The sequence below is a fragment of the Anguilla rostrata genome, chromosome 7, assembly GCF_018555375.3.
Source record: "Anguilla rostrata isolate EN2019 chromosome 7, ASM1855537v3, whole genome shotgun sequence".
NCBI lineage: Eukaryota > Metazoa > Chordata > Actinopteri > Anguilliformes > Anguillidae > Anguilla > Anguilla rostrata.
The window spans coordinates 46,172,480-46,200,020 of NC_057939.1; the positions used below are offsets into that span (position 1 = coordinate 46,172,480).

General features: G+C 44.9%; 1 protein-coding gene across 2 annotated transcripts in view; it reads right to left on the minus strand.

The window, feature by feature from the left end:
- Nucleotides 1-27,541, minus strand: part of kcnq1.2 (potassium voltage-gated channel, KQT-like subfamily, member 1.2) — a 132,310-nt gene that overhangs the window by 77,303 nt on the left and 27,466 nt on the right. The window contains exons 9-15 of one of the 2 annotated variants that reach the window (XM_064344701.1): nt 27,048-27,143; nt 25,708-25,836; nt 24,962-25,124; nt 21,266-21,292; nt 19,592-19,645; nt 18,675-18,789; nt 15,954-16,022 (exon numbers count right to left, since the gene is read on the minus strand). In XM_064344701.1, the coding sequence (XP_064200771.1) occupies nt 15,954-16,022; nt 18,675-18,789; nt 19,592-19,645; nt 21,266-21,292; nt 24,962-25,124; nt 25,708-25,836; nt 27,048-27,143 (653 nt within the window). The remainder of the gene's footprint in view (nt 1-15,953; nt 16,023-18,674; nt 18,790-19,591; nt 19,646-21,265; nt 21,293-24,961; nt 25,125-25,707; nt 25,837-27,047; nt 27,144-27,541) is intronic. The other variant, XM_064344702.1, reaches the window with a different exon arrangement.

Consider the following 27,541-nt stretch of genomic DNA (forward strand, 5'->3'; position numbering starts at 1 on the left):
TTTCTACTGGCAGATGCTAGCTCGACTGTGCAGATGCTAGCTTCTGTATTAACAGAAAACACCAGGCCTCATCCTTCACTGGCAGAGAGAACCGGCAGGCATTCCCGGAATACGCCTCACTTCCCAACATCATGCATACTTCCTGAAACAGCTACAGAGCGTGCCCAGAACCAGACCGACACAATTGCTGTCATATTCCCGGGTCTGCATTCTGACTTGCATTCTGGAGGGGCTCATTCATTTGCTCACTGTGAAAAACACACTGCAGGCTAAGGGCTCTCACTGTCCCCACTGTATAATTTACTTGCTGAGAAGAAATCCTTACCCATCCTTACAAAGCCTGCAAATGTAGGCCGGTGCATTACATTTAAATAGGTTTTATCTAGCTTTATAAAATGTATTTGACCTGCAAATAGTAAGATAAAATCCCACTTCCTTCACCATTCAACCATACTGCATGATTAGGCTAAGGTGTTTTGTGTTGTGACATCATAAAGGGGAATGTATAATGATACTCCTCTGGTCTGTCATAATAATAAACCGTAGATTTACAATTCCAGATTTCCCTTTGTGATATCACAACTCAAATCCCACAGCATTCTACAGAGTAGGACCATAGAAAGGGCTCAGATTTCTTCACCTTCTGAATAATCTGCTAATCACAAGTGTATTAAATAAATAGTACATATTACACATATTACATAGCTCGTTCTTTTCTGACCAAAAAAATGAAAGCCCCCCCCCCACAAAATAAAAAACACACACAAAAAAACTGCTAAATATGTTTTCAATCCAGTTATTGAGCAATTTTGTGCATTTTCATGTACCTAGGGGATGGACAACGATAGTAATTCCAATTGAGGCCTAGCCATTGTGACTGTAGATTAATGAAGTCTCTGTCCCATGGAGGCAGAATTGCTTTGACACACCCTATAAACCCTGGAAACGCATGACAAATTCACGCACTCAGACTTTCACTCCACTTTGTACTTAAGTGTTTCCTTTTCTTTTCGGTGGAAAATGTTCTCTTGTGTCTGAAAAAATATTCAGTCTGCTAAAGGGGAAAAAATAAATGAATAAAAACTTACATGGCTGCACATTTGAATATTTCTCTTCTAAATTTGCAGCCATCACATGATGCTGTTAGAGTGCACCCTAGTGGTGATGTAATACACTTCCCACATGCACATTTCCCCCTCCACCTCCCCTTCCCCATACAAGATTAAATGCTTTATTTTAGCTCAGGGGGGGGGCTGTACCTTGGTCCTGAAGAGCTGCAGGGTCTGCTGGTTTTTGCTTTCACTGTAAGATCCAGCACCAATTCAAACCCAAGAAACCAGGATATATGCAGTGAGTTAAGTGTGTAATGAAGTGCTTTAATTAATCTGTTTAGCGCAGGGGAAACAGAAAAAACAGCAGTCCCTGCAGCAGTGCAGGAACAGTGTTGGAGACCCATACATTTGTGCAAGAGAGAGAGAGAGCGAGACAACTATTCTCTCAACTGCTGCTTCTAAACAGTGATCGGGAGAGCATATAAAATCATATAGTGACCAAAATTCTGCTTATTTGACCGTTTCAGTGTTTCCCCCCACTTTGTCAGTCACCAGGATATCATTACAGAGAACGAAGGCCAAGAACTTCCACCGTAAAGCCACAAGTCACATGGCCAGGAATATCCCATGTGTTACAGTAATTAGCCCCAAATCAAACAGGATAACAGCCACGGAAACCTGCAGCCTCACCAGCGTCTGCCTGTAAGAAATCTGTTCTGCAACCGTAGAAGACCAAAGCAGAGAGCACCGAACCACAGCTGCTGTGATCCAAGAAAATAAACATTATAGAGGAAATAGTTCCATATTACACATTCTGAGCAGACTGTGCACACTAGTGGCTCCGCCTCTGTCTGTCAAAGTAAAATACCAACTGCTACAGTCCAAGCATTTTGCTGTATTGCAAACATATGCTATGTAGTACTTCACTCCGTTTTAAAAAAAACATGCAAGAGTACTCAAGTAGAGAGCACACACTGAAAATACATATGAAGGCTGAATGAAATGAGGGCAGGTCTCACATTGATGACATCACAATGGGGTTCACCCTGGTATTCTAGGCTGTGACGTAACAATGAATCAATCAAACACTGCGTGTCAATCACAGCACAACCAGAACAATATTGGGTTTCATACAATAAACATAATGATTTGAGTTTTACCTCTTAATCGACTGCATACAAACGTCAAAGAAAAGCCTTCACAATTAAAGAAGGAACAAATAGCTTCATTAACATTCTTGCACACTCTTAAAAATGAGTTTAAGCTCATGGTACACACAAGCAAAATTCCAAAATGGCAAAACGGTGAAGCTTTCTGCAGAAATGCCGGGCTGTGTGAATCTTCTCTACAGTAGCAGAGATTGCTCAAACCACAGCTAAGCACAAGAGTATAGTGAATGTCCTATGCCCAGAACGTTTGCCTAAAAGAAACCCTGAATATGTGTGCTGTTGATAGACTCTTTTATGACAGTGGCATTCTGTTTCTTATGTTACCAGGGCAATAGAATTATGATACTGTGACATCATAACATCAAAATCAAATCAAAAACTATTTAAGTGTGGGATGTCCCCTTATCCACCAGTGTTTGTGCTGGAGATTATCTGTATTGAGCTATTCTATTTCTGCTTTTAATTGTGTAATTTCAGTTGTGTAATTGATTTTTTTTTTCATCCTGATGGAGAGCTGTTGGAAATTTTTAAGGAAACGTAGAAGGCCTGAAAGGTGAGATTAATTTTTTTTTTACTATTTTGCAATTGGATCATTATTGTCCCAGAAGCAGGCTTCAGAAACAAGATGGTTAAGTCATAACTACCAGTCAGCTATCATTTCACAGGAATCTACTCAGATGACATGTAAAAACAATCAAATAAAGGAGGGCCAAAGTAAAGGGAATAACTGAAAGATAGCTAATGTGTGCAATATAGCATATCTACAAGAGTGGTGGCTAATTGTGGGACAAGATGGATACTCCTGTATGTATGATTTATTATTATAGCTATGGTACAAGCTGTGCATTGTCCCTGATGAAGAAATCAATACATAATAAATACAGATAACATATTGAACTTGGCCAAACTAACCACCAGAATGAGTCGGGATATATTTCTATGAAAGAAACGTTGTTGGGTACCTCACCACATAAGTTGCAATTCATAAATAGCACTATACCTTGTTATCTTTTCAACTTCTAGGAAAGTTACTTTGGCCATTCTAGGGCTTGATAATGCGGGGAAGACTTCAACAATCAGAAGCATTCAAGGAGGTAAGGTTTTATTTAAGTATGCCACATTACTTGCTTGTTTATATTAACATGCTTAAAATATAAAACATCTATTAGTTTAGGGACCCAACCACAAGTTTTAATATAATGCTTATGCTGTGAAACACTGAATACTGCTTTGATTCTCAGCAGACTCAAAGTATTTTGAAATATTCAAGGCATGTAATATTCTAAACCTCATTTGTACTCTAAACTAGACTGTAATATTGCCACAGTCCTAGTGGATTCAAGTACATAGATGTAGCCTATGCTGTTCTTTATTTAAAGTGTTGTTCAAAATATGTAAGTTTTAGTGAAAATATTATGCTGGATTGGAAATTTAAATGACTTAATTAAATTATTTTTTGTACCAGAGCAGAATTATTGTGATACACAGAAAAACCTTCACAATGAATGGATTTTTCCCCCCGCTTGAAACATTAAGATAGGATTGATTTGTTGTTCTATTTTGATCTTCCTTTAGAAAACCCAGAAGACGTATGGCCTACCGTGGGATTTTGCCCCGTGAGCCTGAAACAGGGGCAGTATGACGTGTCCATCTTTGACCTGGGCGGGGGGGAGCACATGCGTGACATGTGGAAGCACTACTTCGCCGAGTGTCACGGCTTGATGTTTGTGGTGGACTCCAGCGACGGCCAGCGCATGAAGGAAACCGAGGACACGCTGGCCAAGGTTCTGAGCCACCCCCTCATCAAGGGGAAGCCGCTTCTCCTGTGAGTACAATTAGCTGCGCCGAATATGACACCACCTGTCCTAAAGAGGGAAAGGGTGGTACTGTACAGAGAGCGCAAACAAGTTAAATAGTGTGAAATAAGTGTAAAATATAATTATTGCAAGCGCCTCTGAGCCAATTAGTGAGTCAACCAGAGAATGAAGAACATGAAGACACAAATTCCAGGGCTGTTCAGTCATAGCCCAAAAATCAATTAAATCATATTTAATCATGAAAAGATCATCTCAATTTAGGATGAGAATATTGCTATGGATAATTTATTCTAATGGATTATGTTTATGGGCGACATTTGGAAAATATACAAAATGTCCCTTTTGTGTTAGCCTGGCAAACAAACAGGACAGAGAAGAAGCCCTGCGGGAGCCAGATATTGTAGATCACCTGTCCCTGGAGAACCTTGTGAAGCAGAACAAATGCCGCTGTAAAGTAGTGAGTATTGTTAGGAGTCTGATGGAAAGGAGATGACAACCTTGCAGTGCTGTTCTGATGCAGTGTTTGACAGCGCTGTAGTATTGGGCACAATGTGTGCATCATGTGGCTGGAGGAGACAGCATCAAAGCTTCACGAGGCAAAATCAACATTTCAGGTGCCGTATTCTGCTGTAATGACCGTTGGCAAGAAGGCCATTGAGGATGGACTGGAATGGCTTCTGGAGTCTGTGGGCACAGCCTATGACAACATCAATGGGCGCGTGCAGAAGGACACGGCCAAGCAGAGGGAGCAGGAGGAGAAGTTCAGGAGAGAGCGGGCAGAGAGGGTGCGCAAGGTTCGAGAGGAGAGGTAAGAGCTGTACCCCCTCCGACAAGGCTACGTAGACATATACGTGTGCATAGATGGGCCGATCCATGGACCCACTATGAAATTACTTGTGTTGTGTGATTCAAAATGATTTAATATTTGAAATGACAGGGAAAGGAGACAGCAGGAGGAGGCTAAGACTGCAGAGCTGGATCAGGGGGAGAAGGGCACCATGGGAAACCCTGTCCAGCCATTTGGAGACTTCATCCCAGAGGTGAGAACACAGCTGGCTATAATAACTTATACTAAGAGATCAGGGATGAGAAGGCTGAACACAACTCAGTTGAATATACAATGAAACAGGGAAAGATATACCATGGATCTGACCAGAAGACTGTACGATTCACAATCAAGACTGGAAAGAGTCATGACTGGAACACCTGTGGTTCAAATGTGTTCACGTGCGTGTTTGTGCTCAAAATGTAGATGAAGACAATGAAGAAGACAGAGAGCAAGAAGGACAGTGACCAAGGTAAGTGTCCCTCCCCCTCAGCCTCTCCAATGTTACACATAATTGTCAAATAAGGTACACACATTTTTCTTTAGCCCAATTGTAACTGTAGAAGTATGCAGATGCTTACTTTTTTAGAATGAGAGGAAATATAGGGACTGGTTTATAGGAAACGCACATTTTACAGAAAAGCAGTAATGATCCTATATGTAACCCCCTACCGGCTCCAGCAGACCACAGCCCAAAGAGGAAGAGGAAGCTGAGCTTCTGGAGGAAAAATAATAGAGTGGCACCTCTGACTCCAGATGGCCCCGCCAAAACACGCGGCTGCCTCAAGAGCTGGTTTGGCTGGCTCAAGCACAATGTGGTGACGCCACAGTGACAGGGCTCCTCCCCCACCCCCCAAGAGCTCTGCCATAGAGAAGCAAAACAGCCATTACCATGTTTCCACACAACTATACTGTTTATGTAATCTTTTTTTGCTTTGAGAATTTGACCATCCAATTTGAAGTGTTTATAAGTGTTTAAGAGTTTTTAATTTATGCTACTACTAACCCTACTAACACTACTACCACTACTGCTACTACTACTGCCACTGCTGCTACTACTGCTACTCCTACTACTGCTACTACTACTACTGCTGCTACCACTGCTACTCCTACTACTGCTGCTACTCCTACTACTGCTGCTACCACTGCTACTCCTACTACTGCTGCTACTCCTACTACTGCTACTACTACCACTGCTGCTACTACTGCTACTCCTACTACTGCTGCTACTACTGCTACTACTATTACTTCAGCTACTGCTACTACTGCTACTGCTACTACTGCTGCTACTACTGCTACTCCTACTACTGCTACTACTATTACTACAGCTGCTGCTACTACTCCTACTGCTACTAATACAACTAATACTACTGTAGTAGTAGCAGCAGTGGCAGTAGTAGTAGCAGTAGTGGTAGTAGTGTTAGTAGGGTTAGTAGTAGCATAAATTAAAAACTCTTAAACACTTATAAACACTTCAAATTGGATGGTCAAATTCTCAAAGCAAAAAAAGATTACATAAAGATTACTACTGCTACAACTACTGCTAATAATAATAATACAAATTGCTAAATTATACAATATGGTAAATGTCTGTGAATGTGCTCTTTTATTTAATAAAGTTCCTTTCAATGCATTATTTCTTTTTTCGTCAGTGGAACATTCATTCTTAAGCGTGGGTTGCAATTTTAATGCCATATCCTAACTGTCCCAGACTTATGCAAGGCATTTTACACATTTTCAGCACTTGCTCAAAAAGACAACACAGCACTGATTGCCAATGACTGCACGTTTTTGGAAGTTGTCCTTTGACTCTGCCTGCATCACGTCATCTGCCAGGGTACACGCATCTTGATTTTTTTTTTAAAGTCACAATTGTAATCCACTGCGGAGATGGTCAATAGTAGAATTCTGTAGACAGTAACAGCTGGCAAGAATGAAGGAGTTCTACAAACCAGGGAAACCTGGCTAACAGCATTTAGGGTTGCAATTCACCCGGACATTGATAGAAGTGACTGTGCTCTATTTTCAATCGGATTTTTACAGATATGAGCAACATGTTCATTAGATTAGAACAAAAATGCATGCCATGATTATGTAGTCGCAGGTGCCTTCGAGGACGAATGAAGTAGTTCACACCCTCCTAAACTGATATTTAAGAAGGAATGAGTTTACAAGTACAATTAGACATCACTAAAAAAGACAGAATAAACACTTTTCATAAAGAAACATATAAATGCACACGCACACACGCACACACACACACACACAGGAGAAGAAAAATAGAGTGTGTTTTCAACACTTTCCACAGACTTATCCAGAGTGTTATTGGTTCCACTTACACCCGTGGCCCCCCTGGGTAGGCTTTAATTAGGCCTGTGTGGGCTTGGTTAGGCCGTTAAAGTCCAGAAGAGTTTAAAGGACGTACAGGGTGCAAATGCTTACCCTAAATGATCCCAGTTTTTTTTTTTTGGAACACAAAAGAAAACATCTGGGTTTAATGGCAGTAAACCGTCACCACCTGTGGCTCCTTTACTGTTGTCCATTACCCACAACATTCCCCTGTGATACAGACACTAGACTGCCCCCCCCCCACCCCCACCCCTCCCCGGCCCCAGATTTGCTGAAAAACAGGGATCCTGTTGACCACAGAGGTACCAGGCTGTAAATTCAGAACTCCTCATCATAAATATGACCACAGACTTGGTCATGGGACAAATGCAACATTAAGAAATACATATGGAATGTGTAAAAATAGAATGCACGGCATGCAAGGCGATAGATGTGAGCACTGAAGACCAAAAGTGATGCGATGAATAAAGGGAAACCTTCTGTTGGGCGCAGGGGATAATGTAAAATATGTACTCTATTAGACAACAGTTTGAATCCACGGTACTCTTATAATTCAGACTGTTCTGCATTATAGTCAATGTCCAGTCAGTTTTATTTAAAGAGTAAGGTTTGCAGACCTGGTCATCTTAGAGATGCAGAGGAAAACATTTTTTTTTATCAATTCAAAGACTCTTATATCTTGCACAAACTCTTCACCAGACAAGTGCTGTCTGGTAAAGACAATCAATCTTCTCTAAGAGAGAAGCAAGTCTGAAATCATTGTCCAATACGTGTTTGCACAAATCACAGTCCGTGGGACTGTTTCCTTTCGGACCAGTCAATGAACAGTAGACAGTGAGAGGCTAACCCAGCGAGCTGAAGCTGTTCCTCCGAGCGGGATCCACGTGCCTCTCAGATAGACCTGTCACACTGGAGAGATGAGTTATGAGCTATGAGCCTAAGCCCGAGCGCCTCTCCTCCCTCCCCCTCTCGCAGCAGCACTAATCCAGGAAGCGTGCCTGGGAGGGTTGGTGGGGGTGGGGGTTGGGGGGGGGGCAGTCTTGTAACCTTGTGAACGTAAGCTGTCCGTAAAACCTGCAGCTCGCGGTCAGAGATCTCATGATCACGCAGCGGAATAAAGGCCTTACACTGTTCCCTCCCGCTCTGCCGATTAAAATCTGAATGATTTCCAGTTACTTCCCCCGTTCTGTTGGACTTATAAGGCTGAAACACACTCTCCTGTGATCCTGCACCCATGCGCTGCACCTCCGGGACACCGCGCTTCAAAGCTTCAGGTGACTGAGCTCATTTGAGTGATTCTGCCTCAGATGAATTTGCCAAACTACGTGGGGGGAAAAAAGTACTTGTGTTTAATCATGAGTTAAAAGTTGAATCCAGTCCTCTCAATACTCTCCTCAGCCAAGAGGCAAGCATGCAGAACAATTAGAGGTGGCGTGTGATGCGTATCAGTAGATACAGACATGCACACAAACAAATACAAACACAGATAGACACAGACACAGACACAGACAGACACAGTTGCACACACATGCATGCACACACACACACACACACACACACACACACACACACACACAACACACACTCACACACACAGATATTTTGCCAAAAGTAATTCAGGTCAAGTGCCTTTGCTCACGAGCACAACAGTAGCACCTCAACATGGGAATGAAACCCGCAGCCTCTCAGATACAGCCTCTCAGAAGCTGCAAAAGCTGCACTAATGCACACAATTAAGCCTGGTCTCTCGGCAACTTTCAGCTTTAGGAAACCAAGCAGGAACGGCATTGTTCTCTGCAAAACGGCCTCCGGAGATCACCGTAGAATAACACCCGCATGGGCTAAGCCGCAGGGGCAGGTCCCGTAAACCAAACTCATCATTAGGGGTGGTCAGGTAAAATCAAAATACACACGTCAGTAATTTCAAACATACCCCCCCCCCGACCCCCCCCCCAAAAAAAAACCCCACTGATATCATTCAGTGTTCCACAAGACATTTTGCAAAAACAGCAATTTCCTGTGTTTGTTTTTCTCTTCCCTCCTTTTTTTTTCTTTCTCTTTTAATATCTGTGAGATAGGTCTCGGTAACAGGAGGACAAGGACAGATTCTGCTGCCAAACGGGCCGAGCTGTTAGTTTAATGTCGCTCTCCGTGGGGGGGGGTGAGTTTGGGGGAAGTGGGGGGCAGAGGCAGGACTAATATAAACAAAGGGAGTAAAGATCTGCCATAAATCTGCCCCCCCACAGACCCATCGCTTAAAGAATTAAACCCGCAAGGGACATGGCTCTCAGCCACGGCTTCATTCGCCAGGCTATGTAATAATAATGATAACAATAATACATTTGTACACTTTATAATAATTCTAAAAAAATAATAGGTGTATGAAATGTTTAGCACACAGAGAGAAGCAGCAGCACTGTGTGCTGGGAACTGTAGGCGGCACAAGCACAGGCCCTGGGCACCCGGGGTGGGATGAGGCGGGGGGGGGTGGGGGGGGAGAGTAGGGGGAGCCGGGGGGCATCTGGGTTCAATCTTAAAAACTTGTTAAAGACGCTAAAACCATCAAACATGGCATTACACGGATGCCTACTTGTTAATGGGCTGAATGCTGCACTGTGGCACAGTCCCCCCCCCCCTCCAATAATGGAAGGCTGCACTCTCCAATCAAACCCAAATGCTGAACCCCTCTCCCCCACTCCCGGGGGGGGGGGGCACATCTGCCTCAGGGTTTCAGACCTACTTCTGTTCTTATCTATTTACTTAACGCTGATCATTTATACAATTTCGTATGTTAACGCCATTTTCTCAATGAGCTCATGAGGGTCAGTTAAAAACTTTTCTTGTGTATTCTTTACTGTGGCCTGACCTGTGGGAGAGCTGGCACTGATGTTTACGGCTACTTTCCAACCAGGGTTCCTGGTTAGGCTGGCCAGACGTCCTCATTTTCCCAGACATTTCTTCCTTTCGGGACCACAAATATCCATCTAGGCGGGATTTCTAAATTCCCAAAAATGTCATTACATCATTTCATAGACCGTTTATAAACAAATAGCCCCGTACTATGTTCATAATGACTGCCAGTTGCTGTCCGCTTTTTTAGAAATCTGACATACGTTCAAACTACTACTGGTGGAACCTAGAACCTGCATGCACACCAGGAAAGGGTTCCGGACTCCTGCTACACCCAGGCTGGCGTTCTCAGGAACAGGCAGAACCATGGAGGCGAGTTTAATTCGTAGTGCCCATGTGCAGTCTGGAGTGTAATCACGGTTTAGTGTGTTGTACTGAAGACTCTGATAACATAAGAGTCCTTTTGATAACAAAGGACTCTTTTGTGTGATCGCTGCTGTTTTTCCACACCAGGCCTTCCCAACAGTAACAGGGTCAGTCACAAGATCTTGTAAATCATAACAAAATCCAATGAAGAAGGAGCCCAACTTGTTTCAGGCCAGCTAAATAAAAGAGGATTGGATAGATGCTCAACAGCCAGGATGGTCAAACCACAGTAAAACTCCTTACCCAGACAGAAATACTGGAGCACACTTTGCTAAGGGCAAAAGACACTGTTTAATGAACAAGGTATGACTGATGTTACTGATGTTGAAATGTCAATCCTACCCTGTTCAGTGTCTTTTTCCCTTAGCAAAGTGTGCTCCAGTGTTCCTTATTTTGGGCCAGTCCCTGTGAAGTGTCTGGGTAAGGAGTTTCACTCTAGGCAGGAGTGAATGTCAGTAAGGAGCCTAGCTGCTGTATTTTGGACCAGCTGAAGAAAGGGGACGCAGTAAAGTATTTACTGTGGGGACCGTTACCTATGGCCCCAACAGGGTTTGAATAGGCTTGTTTACACATCCATGCTAAAGCTAGGTGAGCCACCTGGTTTTCTAACCCCTCCCAGTGGTCCTGTCGTGCCCTCCTGATGACTCAAGCCCACAGTTTTGGGCCTATTTGTCTCCTTGGTGCTCATTGGGCTGGGTGAGGTAAAGGGGCGTGGTCGCGGTCAAAGACAGAGTTATCACAGGTGGCTCCATTCTCGATAGAAAAGTTAGCGGCCATCTTGGAATGGGAGAATGAGGCTAGTAGGTGATGTATGGGCAGAGGAGGGGTGGGGGGAAGTGGGTGTGCTCTGGCACCTCTGAGGCCCAGTGGTAGACAACAAACAGACCAGCCGTCTGAGTCTCTGGAGTGAAGCTTTAGGAATGAACTCATTCAGGCTTTTGTCTCCGCCAGGCCAGCTCGTCTACGTAAACGTGACGACCACGCTCAGCGTTCCAACCCACAGGAAGAGAGAGAAAACAGACCATCGCTCATGCAGACATCAGAGGGCTAAAGGGATATTTTTATTTGGAAGCGCTAGTGAGGTAGGTTTGCCAGGTAGGGCACACACAGGTAGCAGGTACAGATAGGGGGGAAAAAACAAGGGAATTATTATCTATCCTGAAACCCTTTAAGTGCCGGGAGACTCTGCACTTCCTGGCTCTCTCTCCAGGTTTTAACCCCTCGCTAAAAACCTGAGGTAAGAGATCATTAAGCGGAATTCCTCCGGGGAAGCCCGTAAATAAAGTGGCAGTGACACTGGGGATAAACACCCAATTTTAACAAACAACAGGAGACTTCATTAATCCGGGGGAATCCGACGACAGCCCCTCGTGTAAACGTACTCTTTAATTAAATCCTTTGTGGGGGAACGTTTTACTACCTCGGCCTGACTTCCAGTATACCCAAGTAAAAAAAAAAAAAAAACTTTTACATTTTTTTTAACTTGCTTTGGAATTCATTGTTCCGCGTCCGACGAGTTGGCTCGCCTTCTGCTTTTTTTACCTGCGCGGTCCTCCGACGGAGACAAGCTCGTTAATCACGCCGTGAGCTTACCGCTCTGGCCGGAGCTTGCAGATTCGCGTTTTTGTCACGCAGGTTTACGACCTGTGCCGGACGCGGTGTGCGCTCAATCGCGCAGTCCTTCTGGTCCGTCGTGCACCGCACAGTTTTTTTATGAGTAAAACAGACCGCGGCGGTAATTACCAGACGTTCGGCGAGGCGCAGAGAAAAGAGGGCCCGGCGATTAAGGACAGACTACACCCCTTGAATCAAATCGTTTCGGGCACCTGAGTGCTGTAAAGAAAAGCATTACTGGAAAAAAATGTGGTCACTATGTCTACTTACAGCAGTATAAACAAGGAATATAATTTATGTTCATAATAGATTTTTTTCTCTCTCTCTTCTCTCTGTCTCTCTCTCGCTCCCTCTTTCTCCCCACCCTCTCTCGGTCTCTCTCTTCCCCCTCCTTCCTTCCCTCTAGGGGTGCTGGAACACGTTCCTCTGCTCAGGAGAGTAAATTTCGGCGTGATTCCTGACATAGCGCCCACTGTTTTCTCCATCATAAAGAGAGTCCCTGGCAGCCCTGTAAATATTAGCTATCCGCGCGGGTTATGGCGAGCCAGACTTCAGGCCACATAAAGAACGAAGGACGGGTAATTAACTGCCGTCTGAGAAAACTCAGCACGTGTATATACTGTACGCGGGGAGACGAATCCAGTGTGCTGCCACTTCATTGTGGAGCCTATGAGGGATGTGTTTCTTTTTTTTTTTTTGGTTTTTCTTTTGGCTTCTTTTTTTTCCAGAAGCTGGCCGCGTTTCAGGATGCCGTGGCACGATTTTGTTCTTTTCATTCTTCGAGCGGAGCCGCAAGAGAAAACCCAGCCCCTGACACCGCCACGCACGGCAAACACGCTCGCCGTTCCCAGCCGTCGCCCGCATTGCGTTTCCCAACGTCTCCATCTGCGACGAATCGGCGTTTTAACGTCGCGCAAAATCATTATTTTGTTCTCATGGCGCAGCGTTTAAAGTTGATGGTTAGAATAAATAAAATGAACATAGCCGTTAAGTTAAAAAGAAAACCCTTTCTCCTAACTACTAATGTACGAAAACAAGAAGAAACACTGGTAGTACCGCAGAGTATAGTGCACATTCTAAACAGTGATTCAGGCTCAGCTGACTCAACTACAGTCACCAGACTTTTTTTATTATTTATGCTTTAAGCAGAAACATAGCCACGGAGCACAGTAAAGTGCCCTTTGATGCCGACCCTTTGCGGTCTGTTGTGACAAGTGCAGCCACAAACACACATGAAAGCGCATCTCAAACAAGATAAGTCAGAAAAATGGCTTTGAACTGCAGACAAGAGGTGACGCTAATACCGAATCCCTGTCAGTCAAAAGGATCAAAGGACTCAGAGGACTTCAGCACACGCCCATATACTGTATGCAAGCACACCCAGCATGCATGGAGACCTACCTTATATATCTATTATATTTCAATACGTGGAACATTTTTACGTCTGAAACTTAGAGAATCAAGTTTTATTTTCTGGCAAAACACGCAAGGCAGGAAATGACAAAACTCCACTGATGTAATTTAAATTTTTAGGACATTTTAAGATACACATCATAATACAATATATCATAAATCACCAATGCCCTAAAAGTTTAGTTTAATCACAAATGAATGCAATTTTTCAAGCCAGTTGCTTTTATAAATCCTCAGTTTTTGAGTTGAAGGAAATTAAGTGGGGCTTACAGCCGAGCATATTCTGCTCTTTTGAGGCCTTGTTAAAAAACGTTTTTAACTGTTTATCTGCATCCAGCCCGTAATAAGAGGAGCCCTATTAGGAGCCGGCTAAATGACCCGGCTCCCGGTTACCCACAGAGAATTTTACAGGTTCCCCGCGAGCCCTACGGAGCCCCTAAAACCGTGGGACGGCAGCGCGCACCCCCTGAGGGGCCTGAGGACGTGGCGCGGGGCCCGGAGACGACGGGGCCCGCGCCGGCGTCCCGAACGGCGGTAAAATGGGGAGACGGCACCGTCGTAAAAGCGGGGTTTTCCCCGGACCTTTTGTTTGCGGGTGCACTTAAGAACAGAAAGCCCCCGCCCCCATTCCCATCCCAATGGGAGCATTCCACACTTTGTGCCTCTCACAAATTAAAAGATTTGTCTTTCTGGCACGCATTATTTACACCGCTGAGGACTTCAAGCATTCTTTTAAGTGCATGCAGTTTATGCAGTGGAGTATCTCAAACAATCCTTTAACAATTTACAAGGAGACAGACATTAACAGCATAATTTGTTTACTTAGTGTGTCAGCGGGATAGACAGAATTCCAGACAGACAGAACCACAGCCTCATTAACTCACAGGAACCAATCACAGAGGAATCCTCTGAATTCCAAGGTGAACCGAAGCAATGGTTTTAATTTTATCTCTTATTAAAACATGTCTCATAATGTATCAAACACACAAACCTGGACAGCAACATTGTCCACCTGAATATGAATACGTACTCTTCCATGGTGTTCATGCTCGGAATTCAGATTATACCATCCAGGACCATTTGTATGTATGCCCCCACCCCACCCCAAACACGCACGCACACACACATACATAGTTCATTTCAAATTACTCTTATAGCATAGTCTGGGTCATCCCTAAAAAGAAGACAACATGCTGCAGGTTCTAGGCAAGAGCCCTACGGGTTTTTTAGTTCGTGAGTGTGTCTTATTACTGTTTTCTTCTTTTTTTTTTTTTTTACAATGAAAACATCAGAAAATCTTGCTCTTCCACTTAAAGAATGAGCACAGAAAACCGCTGCCCTTTTCAGAAGCCCAGAAGCTTCTCTGGCTTCTCAAAAACGGGGGAGGTTGAATTCATTTGAGGCGGGGTGCTGGCGGTGCCGTCTCTTAAGAGACACCGCCATCTATTGGCAGCCAGAAGCACCGCAGCAGGACGCGAGGCGACTCCCGGACTCGGCCGCGAGCTACAGAGCTCTTCAGTTCTATCATTAAAGACTGGGCGGGTTATTCTCACATGACCGATTCCTCGCCTGCGAAAGCGGCTGCGTGTTCACTGCGTTCTGCACACGACCGGCACGAAGGAAGAAGGGCGGGGCGGGGGCAGGGAGGGCGGGGGGCGGGGGGGGGGGGGGGGGCGGGGCGGGAGCAGGGGAAACAGGTCGGGATGTCCCGGGACTCACTGAATTCACCCTAATCATCTCCTCTGCCAAGTCATAAGATTTAAGCGCCCTGCTGATAAGCCTGCGAGCGAACGTGCAAAGCAGCCCGTCAGCCCGTGAAGTCCCGCGACCCTGCATTCAACCTAATCTGAGAAGCTCGCGATTGGAACACGCTGTTCTTGTATAGCATAATGCTATGACATTTTAGATATATGTACATATACACACAGACACACAAGCACACACGCACGTACATACACACACACACACACACAAACAGACACACGTGCACACAAACACACACGCATGCACAGACACACACACACACACACACACACACAACTGCATGGGCAAAAGGTCAGACAATGACACAATCTAAAGGGAATCTAAAGGGTTCAATGAATAAATGCATTTGAACAAAAATGTATAATTTAGTCATAGGATCTGAAGCTGAGTGCTGCACTGACACTTATAGAACACTGATTATGGAGACAAACACAGTGAAGGTCAGATTCAAACCACAACCAACATTCTCCTCTCGATCGGGGTTGTAATGCAGATTACAGCTCAATTTAAAAGCAATTGCAGATGGTCAGTATAGCGGCTACAGTACAGTGAGCTATAAACTTGAAATAGAAATAAACACACAAGATGTCAAACAGATAAAATATGTTGATTGAAGTATATTGGGCCAATAAAATAAAACACAAGTGCACGAAAGCATAAACCACATAAATACCTTCTCGTGTTCAAGACGTGCGTGGAGACAGAGTCCTGGACGTTTGCCACGAATGGGCTTGTCAACAGACTGGAAGAGAGAAGCAATTTGCCTTCTTTTTAGCAAAAGCCTTTAGCAAAAGTTTGCAGGCATCACTGAGGCATGGGAGGTGGACAGGAGGTGATATGATCGGTTTCGGAACGGGGGATGAAAGGACTGTGATGGACAAAAAGCTTTGTGACCCATGGTGAGGGTGTGGCCCAGTAAGACATGAGAGAGAGGAGAGCGCATCCCGACCCATTCGCCTTTGGAGACCCCATGGCAACGGTTTCCGATATACTGCACACATATGAAAACAACACATACAAACAACAGGACACACACATACATCTACATCACCAATCACTCACAACAACTCATGGTATTTGACCAGGAAGATGCTAAATTAAAATAAAATATCCAGTATGATGTGTGTCTGAATCTGTATATTAATGGTGCTGAGCGTGTGATTTCAGTTGTGACACTTCAAAAAGGTTGAAATTGGTAAAATTCTAAATGGACACGAGACCAATAGCTCACGTGGGACTGGGAAAGCACAACCGACGATCAGAACAACAGCTGGTGAGAGACGCGGAAATTCTGTATTTATATTCACATTTAGCAGTGGGAACAATGTACTGGATACAGTACATCAGTCCCAAAAATCATTTATTAACAAAGAAATAAATAAACCTGCAGACCATGAAGGTTCACACACAGAGAGCCTTCGGAGTTGCAGTGGTTGCGTAGCTTTTTATTTTTGATACAGTATAGTTAACCAACAAATCAAACATGTTAAAAAAAGTACATTAATGTAAGTAATCGGTAATTCTATTCACATTATATCTAAATTCTTCTGTGCGTAAATTCTGTATTGAAAGTATAAAAAGAAATTTCAGCATAAATGTGTTCTAAATCTAAATGAATCACTCGTTCGACTCGATACATTACGGTCGTTATATAAACTGTTCTTGTTTGCGACGCGCAGGATTATCGTGTGCAGAGCCGTTCCGCTCAGCCGTTCCAGACGCTGATGAAGCAAAATCCGGCACGGTCTCGTTACGTTATCATCACACACGTCTGACTGATAAGCGTGTCCCAAAGCTCCTGTTCTTGAGCAATCGTTTTTTAAATAGCACACAGGCTGTGCAAAAGTACGGGTCATCTCGGGGCTTCCGCCGGTTATGCGCACGGAACCACTCCACCAAAAAAAGTAGGTAAGCGAAGAGTGACTCATTCGGCCGGACAGCAGAGCGGCACACATTCTCGTCTGATGTGGTAGAGCGAATGCACGAAGCTCAGTACACACCCTGCTTGTCACAGGACAATGCTACACGAAAACACCAAGTAACCAAGTAAGATCCAAGTAATTAAAATATGTAGTACAAAATGCATCCACTCACCCTGAAGACATTAGTTAGACTAGACACAAATAAACCATACTATTCAAAAGTTATATGAATATTGTGTAATATTAATTATTTTCCAACTATATCACAGTGGCCTATCATGGGAAGCACACACAAGTAATTTGGTCAGTTAATTAAAAAAGAATACATATATAACGAAGATGAAATATGAACAGCCTTGTGGCTCTTAAAATGAACACAAATAGCTTAAAGTGTTTTTTTCGTGCTCACGGGTGCTAAGAACACAACCAGAATACTTTTACTTTATACTTTATGCCTGGAATTACAATCAAGTAATTTAGCCCAAAAGTGTAAGAAAATTGTTTAATGAAATTCATGGCGTATATGGATAGTTTCATTAAAAAATTGCTCTGGCAAACCGATTCCACAATGAGACTGTAGGCAAATGCACTACAATCCGCTTCGCACTTTGCTCTTCGGCAAAGAATTATTGACAAAGGAAGGTTTCAGAAGAAATTTGCGCCTTTTTCTCACAGGAAGACTGAAGAGCTGAACGCTGATTCACAGCTGACACTGGCCTTAAATTTGAAGAGTTTCTCGTCCCCGTTGAAAGGACCTTCTGACTCCTCTCGCCTTCAGAGGACGGCCTCGGTCACTGCACAGAGCCGACACGCTCCTTACACGCCCCTTAACTTTTATACGGTGGGGGGGGGTTTGAGCTGACAGCTTTAATTTCATGGTAGTTATAACCAGAGCAAAAGACAGCGTGCTCACACGTCCCCCAGAACCACCATCGCGTATGCACACTGCAAGTGATTTGACTACACAATTCAGAACCAAGCCAAGATGCAGGGGACAATTTCGGAATCCAAACCCCTCATTTGTGCACAGGGCAGAGCAGGGCTTGGGCCCCCAGGTTCAAAGGGACTGGAGAAGTGGCCCCTGTACCTCCAGGACACACACTGACATTTGGGCTTTGCTTTAAACCAGGGGCCCCCAAGACCTGGTCCTGTGGAGCAGCAGGTTTCTCCTGACTTTTGATTTCACCTTAAAATCAGAAACCAGTCCGGACCTAAGAATCCAGGGGAAGTGAGTTACTTGTATATTCAAGAAGATTAACTGGTAAATAAGTGCTGAGGATCAACAGAAACCAGCATGTCCTGCGGCCCTCCGAGACCAGGGTTGGGGACCCCTGATGTTGGGGAAGATAGCGATGGAATGGCGCTAAGCAGACATGGCGGCCATGATGAGTAGATGGGTGGTGAAGATGAGTGAGGGAGAAAGAAGGATGGAATTAAAATGGGGGGGGGGGGGGATAGAGACACAAACTTACTGTGCTGCGTCAGTCACCACCGGGAGGGGGATCTCCTCGCCGGCGAAGTCCATGTCGTCCGCGAAGCTGTTCGTTCGGGAAATGTCTACGGACGGGCCCTCCAGCCTTTTCTTGACTGCGCGAACACAAGGAAGATATTTTTACAATAAAAATAACAGCGCCTGAAGACTGAAGCCATAAGGGATATGTCTCGTCGGGACAGGAATAATCATCGGATACAAGTTTCCTGGCAGAAGAGTATTACATTTAAGGATGAGTTTCTGTCAGAAATTAAGACGTTGGTAGGCCAAGCACTTACATTACTCCAGCACTGTGTCTCAGTCAAATCTTATCCGGAAAGGGCCAATGTGGGTTCAGGTTTTTGTTTTTGTCCAACTCTTCAACACTTTATTCAACCAATGACCAACCACTATACCCAGGGTTATCCTACATTGCTTTATGGTGTTGGGTCTCAAGCCCATGACAGTGTAGCTACAGACATGCAGCTGAGTGGATTATTTGAAACCTGCACATTGAGGCTTAAATTATTTGCTCTATATAACTATTCATAAATAGTTAACATGTTTAGAATCTGCCCTTATCCAAAATGGCACAGCTAGCATGTTACCACATATTTGCTGAAGCAATTCAGGTTGATTATTATGCTGAGGAAACAATGGCAATGCCTCACTTGGGATGTGAATGTGCAACCTCTAAGTTACTAGTTGTTACCAGTTATTACCTATTCAAAGCCCTGTCACGGTGACTGTCATTGCAAGTAGATTTTCTCTGTTGAGCAGCACATCTGTGCGCACACACACACACATCAAAGTGTATATTTATTGTTATCTATGCACATTAAGTTATATTACGGCATATGTGTGACAGATGTGCAGAACAGTGAAGGTTTAGGGAGATGCAGAACAGGCCACATTTACCTGGAGAGGGAGGACAGCTCAGATTGAAGGAGGACCAGGAGTGCTGCTGACCAGCTGTATGGACAGTCATAAGCAACAGCCAGAAAGAGAGAGAGAGAGAAGGAGGGAGGGAGAGAGAGAATGAAGGAGAGAGTGGGGAGAGAGAAAAGAAGAGAGACAAGTAGAGAGGTAGTGAGAGAGAAGCAGACTGCATGAAAAGAGGATAACTCAATTCAACATTGGCCCTTTTTCATTCATTTCTAGAGCTGCTGGCCTCGTGCCTAAATGTGCCTCTGAAAATTAAAACTGAGCAGCTGCATTTTATTTGCAACCTCAGCCCAAGGGACTCCCCTAAGATCAGCGTAAGCAGGAAAAGCAGAAATCAGATTGATGGAGGTTGGAGTCTATATTTTGCAAAAGTACTTTACCCTCTCTACACCTGGGATCAGGAGGAGTGGGAAGCTGGTTTTGGCAAAAAAACCACAAAACCCAGAACCACCATGAGACACCCGGAAATCAACACTATAATTGGGACACTAACACTGGGTTTGTTTCAGTTAGCTTCTGATATGTAGCTCCACTGTGTTTAGAAAGTTTAGGCCACCTGTTTTTTTGCTTTTACTGTTAAAGTAGCTGAATGAAAAAACACAGAGGAGCACAGCAAATCATGGGCTTACTCTACTGTGGACCTCTAAAAGGTATCAAATCTGGACAGTGCCAGCAGCAACCGCAGCCAGCAGTGGTAACACGTGATTGGCTGTCATGCTGTCCAGGCGGGAGAGGGATTCAGATGATGACCGTGTCTCATGGCTCACCAGCGACCCCTGCTGGTCATTCATGCACCATATCAGCTCGTGGATTACTGCGGAGGGGGAGAGGCAGCGACTCAACGTCACACATTTGGGAGGAGAGCGCGAGCTCGTCGAATCGAATCCGAGCGGGGTGTGGAGAAAGGAGCGCCGCTGGCGGGAACGAACCGGGCAGCCCAAACTGGGACACAGAGGGGAAGTCACATGACAAATTACGGTAAGCTGGAGGCCGAGGAGAGCCAAGACCTCCCCCCCCGCCTCCGCCACCCCCCACCCTTGGCAGATGCAGACCAGCTTATCAGTCCTGTGCAAAGAACGCTGGCGTATTAATATCTGCCCCATTTCAGCAAACCGGCTGGGTTTGGAAGTCCAGGCAAAAGAAAACAAGGAGGGAGGGAGGGAGGGCTGAGGGGAGCCAGGCCAAAACTGGGGGGGTGGGGGGGGGGGGGGTGTCTGGGGGCCAGGACAGTGAAAGTCCATTCAGAAATTCTCACAGCTGGGGAGAGGCAGACAGATAAGGGAGATAAGACGGGGACAGACGAAGGCGAAACAATGGAGAGTTTATTTCTGACTAGCGGAGTTCCACAATGGCTGCTTATCGCCACTCCTTTCTTCCCAAACGGCCCCACCCACCACCACCCTGCTCCATCCTGCCCACCCCATGTCCTGCCACTCCCCAACCCCCATCCAGATTTTGTGGATCTTTTTGACTTAATGACATTTTGATTCAAAGACTTAAACAGTTCATTGATGAAAGACACTAAAAATCATCAGCCAATGCAGCCCAAAATATAATATTTATTCAGTGAAGCACGGTGGTGCATTGAATGGTATATAGTACACTAGTATGGTGTACTAATACTTCTCACTGCGGTACAGGACGTACCTGTCTGCCGGAACATCCTCGCAAGTCCTACAGAGGAGAGACGAGGGAAAAAACATTCAGATCAAATTTGAAAACAGTGTCTTCAACATGTTTTTCTTCCTGAGGAAACCCTTGTAACATCAGCTTAGCAACAAACCATCTTGCTACAGTACAAACTATTAACGCACTGGTCACCAGGAGGGGGGTTTGGGGAGTGGGGGGGTTCTAATGGAACACTATGGTCCACAGAACCACAGTTTGAGGCTGCATCAGATGAGTGATTATCCTCAGAAAAAACAAGAGCAACTTCAGGGGGATAACATTTTTGAGTAGGAAGCCCCATCTCAGAGGGCGGGGGGGAAAGTGGGAGGCAAAGGCTGTCAGGTCTTGTTTGTCGAACGGTGATATTGAACAGGTTCGGCCAGCGGCGATGCGTCAGGGGATCTGTCTCGTCCGCGGAGGAAGGAGGCGGAGCCACGCATCGTTTCTCTCCCATCTTTCACGCCGAGGCTCTTACTGTACAGCAGAGCACACGGAGACAGCACTGCGCGATGTTTATGTATTCAAGGCAACAATAATTCACTTCTCAGCAGCTGTAACAGTCGAAAAAGCAGAGGAATTATAGCGAGAGGGCCACTATCCCAAATCTATTTCTAGATTGATGCATTTTTTTGTGGCTTTTTAAAAAGAAATTACACAAAGTCTGAATTATTTATTAAATGTTCTGTCAACAACGGGACTCATTCATCATTCATATAAATAACCATAAATAAAATAACCAACAGACAAATTTAAACCTAAATTGTGTTTCATGTCTGCACCATGATAATCAGGAATTCTGTTATATTTCCCCAAAAAGTTATAAACAGGGTGATAAAAAAAAAGATGGGAGGGATATGACTGCAATTGGTGTTTAGTTCAGTACAGGGTTCATAAATCTGTACGTTCATTTGGAAACGGTAACGAGCCAGCGGGGAAGGCTTTGTCCCAGCTTTGGCTCAAACCCGTGTCCCCTGCACATAAAAGAGGAGAGCTCGGAGGACCCTGCCCCGCAGCAGATACCCTCGTCTGAGGGCCGGGAGCCACGGAAGGCGAAGGCTCTTCTGTCTCGTTCCGCTGGCGGCTTTCAAAGTTCAAATTTAACGGGTCAGAGCTAACCGCGGGCAGCGAGAGAGCTGGCCCCTGTATCTCACCACGGTCAGAAAAGGGCACCGAGGGGCAGCAAGTTTAGCTGGGGAGGAGAGACTGCTTAAGAGGAACTAAGTGTAAATTTGAGGACTAAAATCCTGTCTTTTTCACCATCTTTCACACTCTTCGGTTTGAACAATATACTTTCCTCCATGCTGGCAGGCCCCCCCTGTAGCAACGTGTTTCCCCCAGCCCAGTCATCCCCATGCATTGGCGTTTGTGCATCGCCTGTTGCACAGTTTTAGTCATACCGCTGCCCTGTAATGAACAAACAGCATACTAGTTTCCCTTCACACTGTTCACCTCGTACTCGCCTTATTGTATAGTTAAGACTTCTCTTCAATCGCGCAAAAAAAAAACGGAATGAATTTGTTTTGATGGAAGAGGACGGACCGACGGGGCCTAGAGGTGCAGTTGGGACCTTTTTTTGTGGGGGAAGAAAGAAAGAAAACATCGGTGTTAAAACGCGGGCTGAAAAATAAATCACGTTTGCGCTTTGAGGGCCTTTGGCTTCACACAGACGAACTGCCCGTAAACAACTGGAAGACCCCAGAGGCGCGACGGGGAGGCGAAAGCGCAGGGCTTTGAAACAGCTCAGCACATTTTCTCTTCGGGGACCGTTTGTGGAATTTTACGCTGAGCGGGAGTCTCACGCAGGATTTATGAAGGACCCGGAAACCCGGAGGTGCATTAAAGCGCTGATAGAGAGACACACGGGAGACGGGAGTTAATTTTGATCACATGTTCATTTCATCACTAATGCTGGTAACATTGAAGCCCTGATATCACCTCTGCTCTCTGCCTGAATATTAATGTACATACGGTCAGTTTTTTTGAAATGCACGTGTGATATAAATGTCATTTGTATGGGGCTCATACTCAGCTCTGCCAAGACTTGTAACCTGGCAAACTATGAGCTAATTAAAAAATATAAAAATAAGGCAAATTTTGTGTCCTACAGCACACTTGTGAACATTACATTACTGGCATTCATCAGACTCTATTAACAAGAGCAACTTACACAGGGTTTGCATTTTTTACAAAGTATACATTCACACAGCTGGATACATACTGAAGCAAGGGTAAGTACCTTGCCCAAGGGTGTGTCTCACCTGGGAATCGAACCCACAACCTGATTACAAGGCCGGTTCCTTAACCATTGTGCTACACTGCCACCCAAAAGAACACAGCACAGAGGACAGGAAGGGGTTAAGATGACTGCGCCTTGTTCAGGTCCCACTTCCTGAAGTTCTGCTCGATTCCTTAGCCATGAGCTCAGAACCCCTCACCAGCCAAGTCCACTATATATAGTGATACATTTTCAATGCATAAAACATTGCCCCAAATGACATCACCCATGGGCCTTTGCATTGCTTCAGCATATAAAATTTTAAATGAAAAAACCATTTCATTACCCCCATAGTTCACTTCAGAAAATGCTCCAGCTAACCACCGTTGTAGCGCAGATTTGCTAAATGTTGAGAGACCGACACCCGACAGCACTGGCTAGCTTGGGCTGCCTCCATAACACCTTTGTTTATATTTGCCATGAAGTGTTCAGATGAAGTGTGATCACACGTTACATTTGGGCTGAATTTTATCGACTGTTCTTAAACTAGAGCAGTTTCCTACACAGCTGGCCAGAGCTGTTCAGTGCACTGCCTAGTACACCAAGTGTGCTGATTAGTTCAGCTAGCACTGCAGTGGACTGCTTAGTAAAGATAGTACTGCAGTGTACTGCTTAGTACAGCTAGCACAGCAGTGCACTAGTTAGTACAGCCAGCACTGCACTGCTCAGTACAGCTAGCAAAGCAGTGCACACTTTTAAGCCTTTTAAGCCATGCTGCAGGGGAAACCAGAATAACAAGCTAGCTCTGAGTAGGCTAATATCCGGATAAATTCAGAGATTACTGCATTCTGATACACACATACTTCTCCTTAGACCTCTGGCACCAGCTCTGTTTTTCATCCCTCCCAAAGACGACACATTTTTCATCAGCTGAAACATCTTACCCTCGCAATAACGATCACCTGACAGCCATTTCCTTTGACTAATCCCCAATCACAAAAAACCACATTCATCTTGGCAAACGCGAGCAGAGCTCAACTGCAAACTATTTCAAGCATGTCATTATCCACCACTGTCGAGGCTGAAGGTCTCGCAGCGTCCCAGTGACTGAAAAACAACTTGGCCTGGTGTTCTTGTATGATGGCATCTACAATCCTCCCCCCCCCACCCCCCCCCAAAAAAAAAAGATTATCTGAGGGGGGTTTTAACCACACATACAAAGAGGAATTCAACTTTGTTTTTTTCACATTTTGTCTACCATAGAAACCTTGTGTGGCCTTAGTGCTTCTTGCTGTTTTGTAATGCCTAAATGAAAGTCGTGGATGTCAGGCTAGGCTGCAATAATGTCCCAAACCCACCAGTACAACTGACAAGGTTTGCTGAGAGTGAACAGGAGCACACCTGTGTGGGTGGGGTGGGGGGTCGGGGGATTGAGGGGGGGCATAATGCAGGTATTGTACCTGGCGGCTCCTCCAGGAAAAAGGGCACCTCTTTCTTCTCGTCCTTGTCGTCGATGTGGTCGAAGGTTATGTGGGGAATGGACAGGGCCTTTTCGGTGGGGGTCATGGGCGGGACCGAGCCGTTGTCCCGCAGGGACTTGGCTTTTCTTTTGGATCGTTTGTTCTGAGGATAAAAACAATAATGCAATCATAAAGCAGGAGTACCGGGATCAGTTTGCCCTTTTAGTTTATAATGAATACAGTTAGGATATAAAATAGAGGAAACTGATCCTGGATCAGCGCTCCCATTCTACAATGCTTTATGACTACAGGCCTTGATCTTGGACTGCTTTTTGGGTCATTTAAGGGCAGGAAATTTTATTGGCACGAGAAAAGAAGGAGAGTGAAAAACAGCTGTGGCATCATTTGAGGTGACTGCGTCTTTGTGCTCCTCAGAGAAAGGAGAGCTGGAGAGTCACTTGTCGTGGCGGGGCATAAAGTTTGCTCTTTCAACCGCGTGACCTCCATCTCAGAGATTCACTTAAAAATTTTTGATTAATTTTGATTAAATCTTTTTTGGTCGCACAGTTACCTCAACTGACCTGGCCTCTTGGGTCCGAACTGAGAGCTGATTTTAAGGTGAAAGGAAAAACCAGTAGACCCGGTGGCCTCCAGAGCCAGGTATATGGGCCCCTGTTATACGCAGCCACGGCAATGGAGAATACTTGAATTTAACTGAACAGAACTGAGAGGGTGGTGGTGTTCACCAGTAACTTGAAGTTTGGGCTGGAGGTCTCAGAGCTGGTGGTGGGCACGTAGTCACCAGTCAGCACGTACATCTTCCACGTTGCTGGGCAACCTCCCGGCTTTTCTGCCGCATAGCATCGCCACAGCGTCTGAGGAAGAGGTAGAGCACATCATAACCGTGACAACCTCCAAAGATTTCTCCCTTCATGTTGCCAAGCAGTTATAGCACAGACTATGTCTGCGAATCACATTATATACATTTAGCAGACATATACCTAGAATTTATTACACACTATCCATTAATGCAGATGGAAATTTAATTGAAGCATCTCAGGAACTTTGCTCAGGGGTACAATGACAATGCCCTATTTGGAATCGAGCCGGCAACCTCTGAAGCATAAGCCCAGTTCCCTACTTCCCTACCCACTAAACCACGCCGCTGTATAAACAGGCTCTAGCCGCAAGCTGAGCAAATTATCCCAGACATCTCCCAGCAGCGAGAGCGGAGATAATGCCCGTAAATCTCCGGGAATGACACCTGGCGGGCCCATATAGGGAATTTCATCACATTAAGCCATCGCCGTGTTTTCCTTTTGCGTGTCTCTGAGCCGCAAGTGAGGTCATCTGGGCTGACGTATCCTATCCGCGATGATTTCGTGCCATCTTGGTGAATACGCTCATTGTGATCCTTCGTTCAACCCCCCCTCCCCCACCCCACCCCACCCCGCCCCCCCATATTCAAATATTTGAAAAATGCCAAATATTTGCCTGTTGTCTCAGACAGGGAGCACATGACAGTTCACCTTTACCGAGGATGGAGATAGATCATCCAGACTATTTGTTCTCCACTAAATTTTATAGAGTTACATTGGCACAGATCTAAAGGAAAAAAGTTGTTGCAAAAGTTTTAAAAGGGGCGGGGTGTTTTTTTAAAAATACTGAAACACTGACATCAGAGAGAGACTTTGCACAAGACCTGAAGTAAATAAAAGATGAGTATTTGTCCAGCATGCTTGTTCACACCCTGTCAGGAAACACAGGTCCAGCACCATTGTTCTCAGTCACGTACTGCAGCAGAAAGGTAAGAAAGCAAGGCCAGGCCTCTGGCCTCGCAGAGAGCAGGAACTACTGTTAAATCTCACACATCCCATATTCTGGCTCTGGTCAGGGATGAGCGCAGTTCCATTTCAACTCATGGAAGTAAATTCAAGAGATCCATGAAAAAATCCTCACACAACATCATACTCATTTTTTTTTTCAGTGAACCTTGTACCTGAATCAGTCTCTATGCTATACCAGGATCAGCGGTTTCAGTCTCTACACTGTACCTGGATCAGTGATTCCAGTCTCTATACTGTACCTGGATCAGGGAGGCAGCGGCAGGAATCTGTCTGTTGAAGTGTTTCTGTCTCTGTTTCTGTTGGACCTTCAGGGCAAATCCTGAGCCCAGAATTCCCTGTAACGGCACAGAAAGCCTTATTTCACGCAAGCTCCAATCCCAAGCAGATGGCTTTTCAGTACAGTCTGTCATCAGCAATTAAATACTGCACTTCTTAATCAGCCAAACTTAAGGCCAAAGGAAGTGCATCACTCTACTAGAAAAAGTATTTATTTCAGACTAAAATAAACAAAGTTTCAGCCATTTGGATGAAGGCTACGGTCAAAACATTATACACTTTTCCCTGAAATGAATCATTTTTTCTTGTAGAGTGCTGCACCTCCTTTGAGTTTATTTTTCACCAAATTTCTTTTGGCCAGAATCTGGATTTTGTGTCATTTCAGGTAAAAGCTGTGCTCCATTAGTCAGGACAAAACCCACAACGGACACAGAAGTTGAGTTTGTGTGCCATGTCC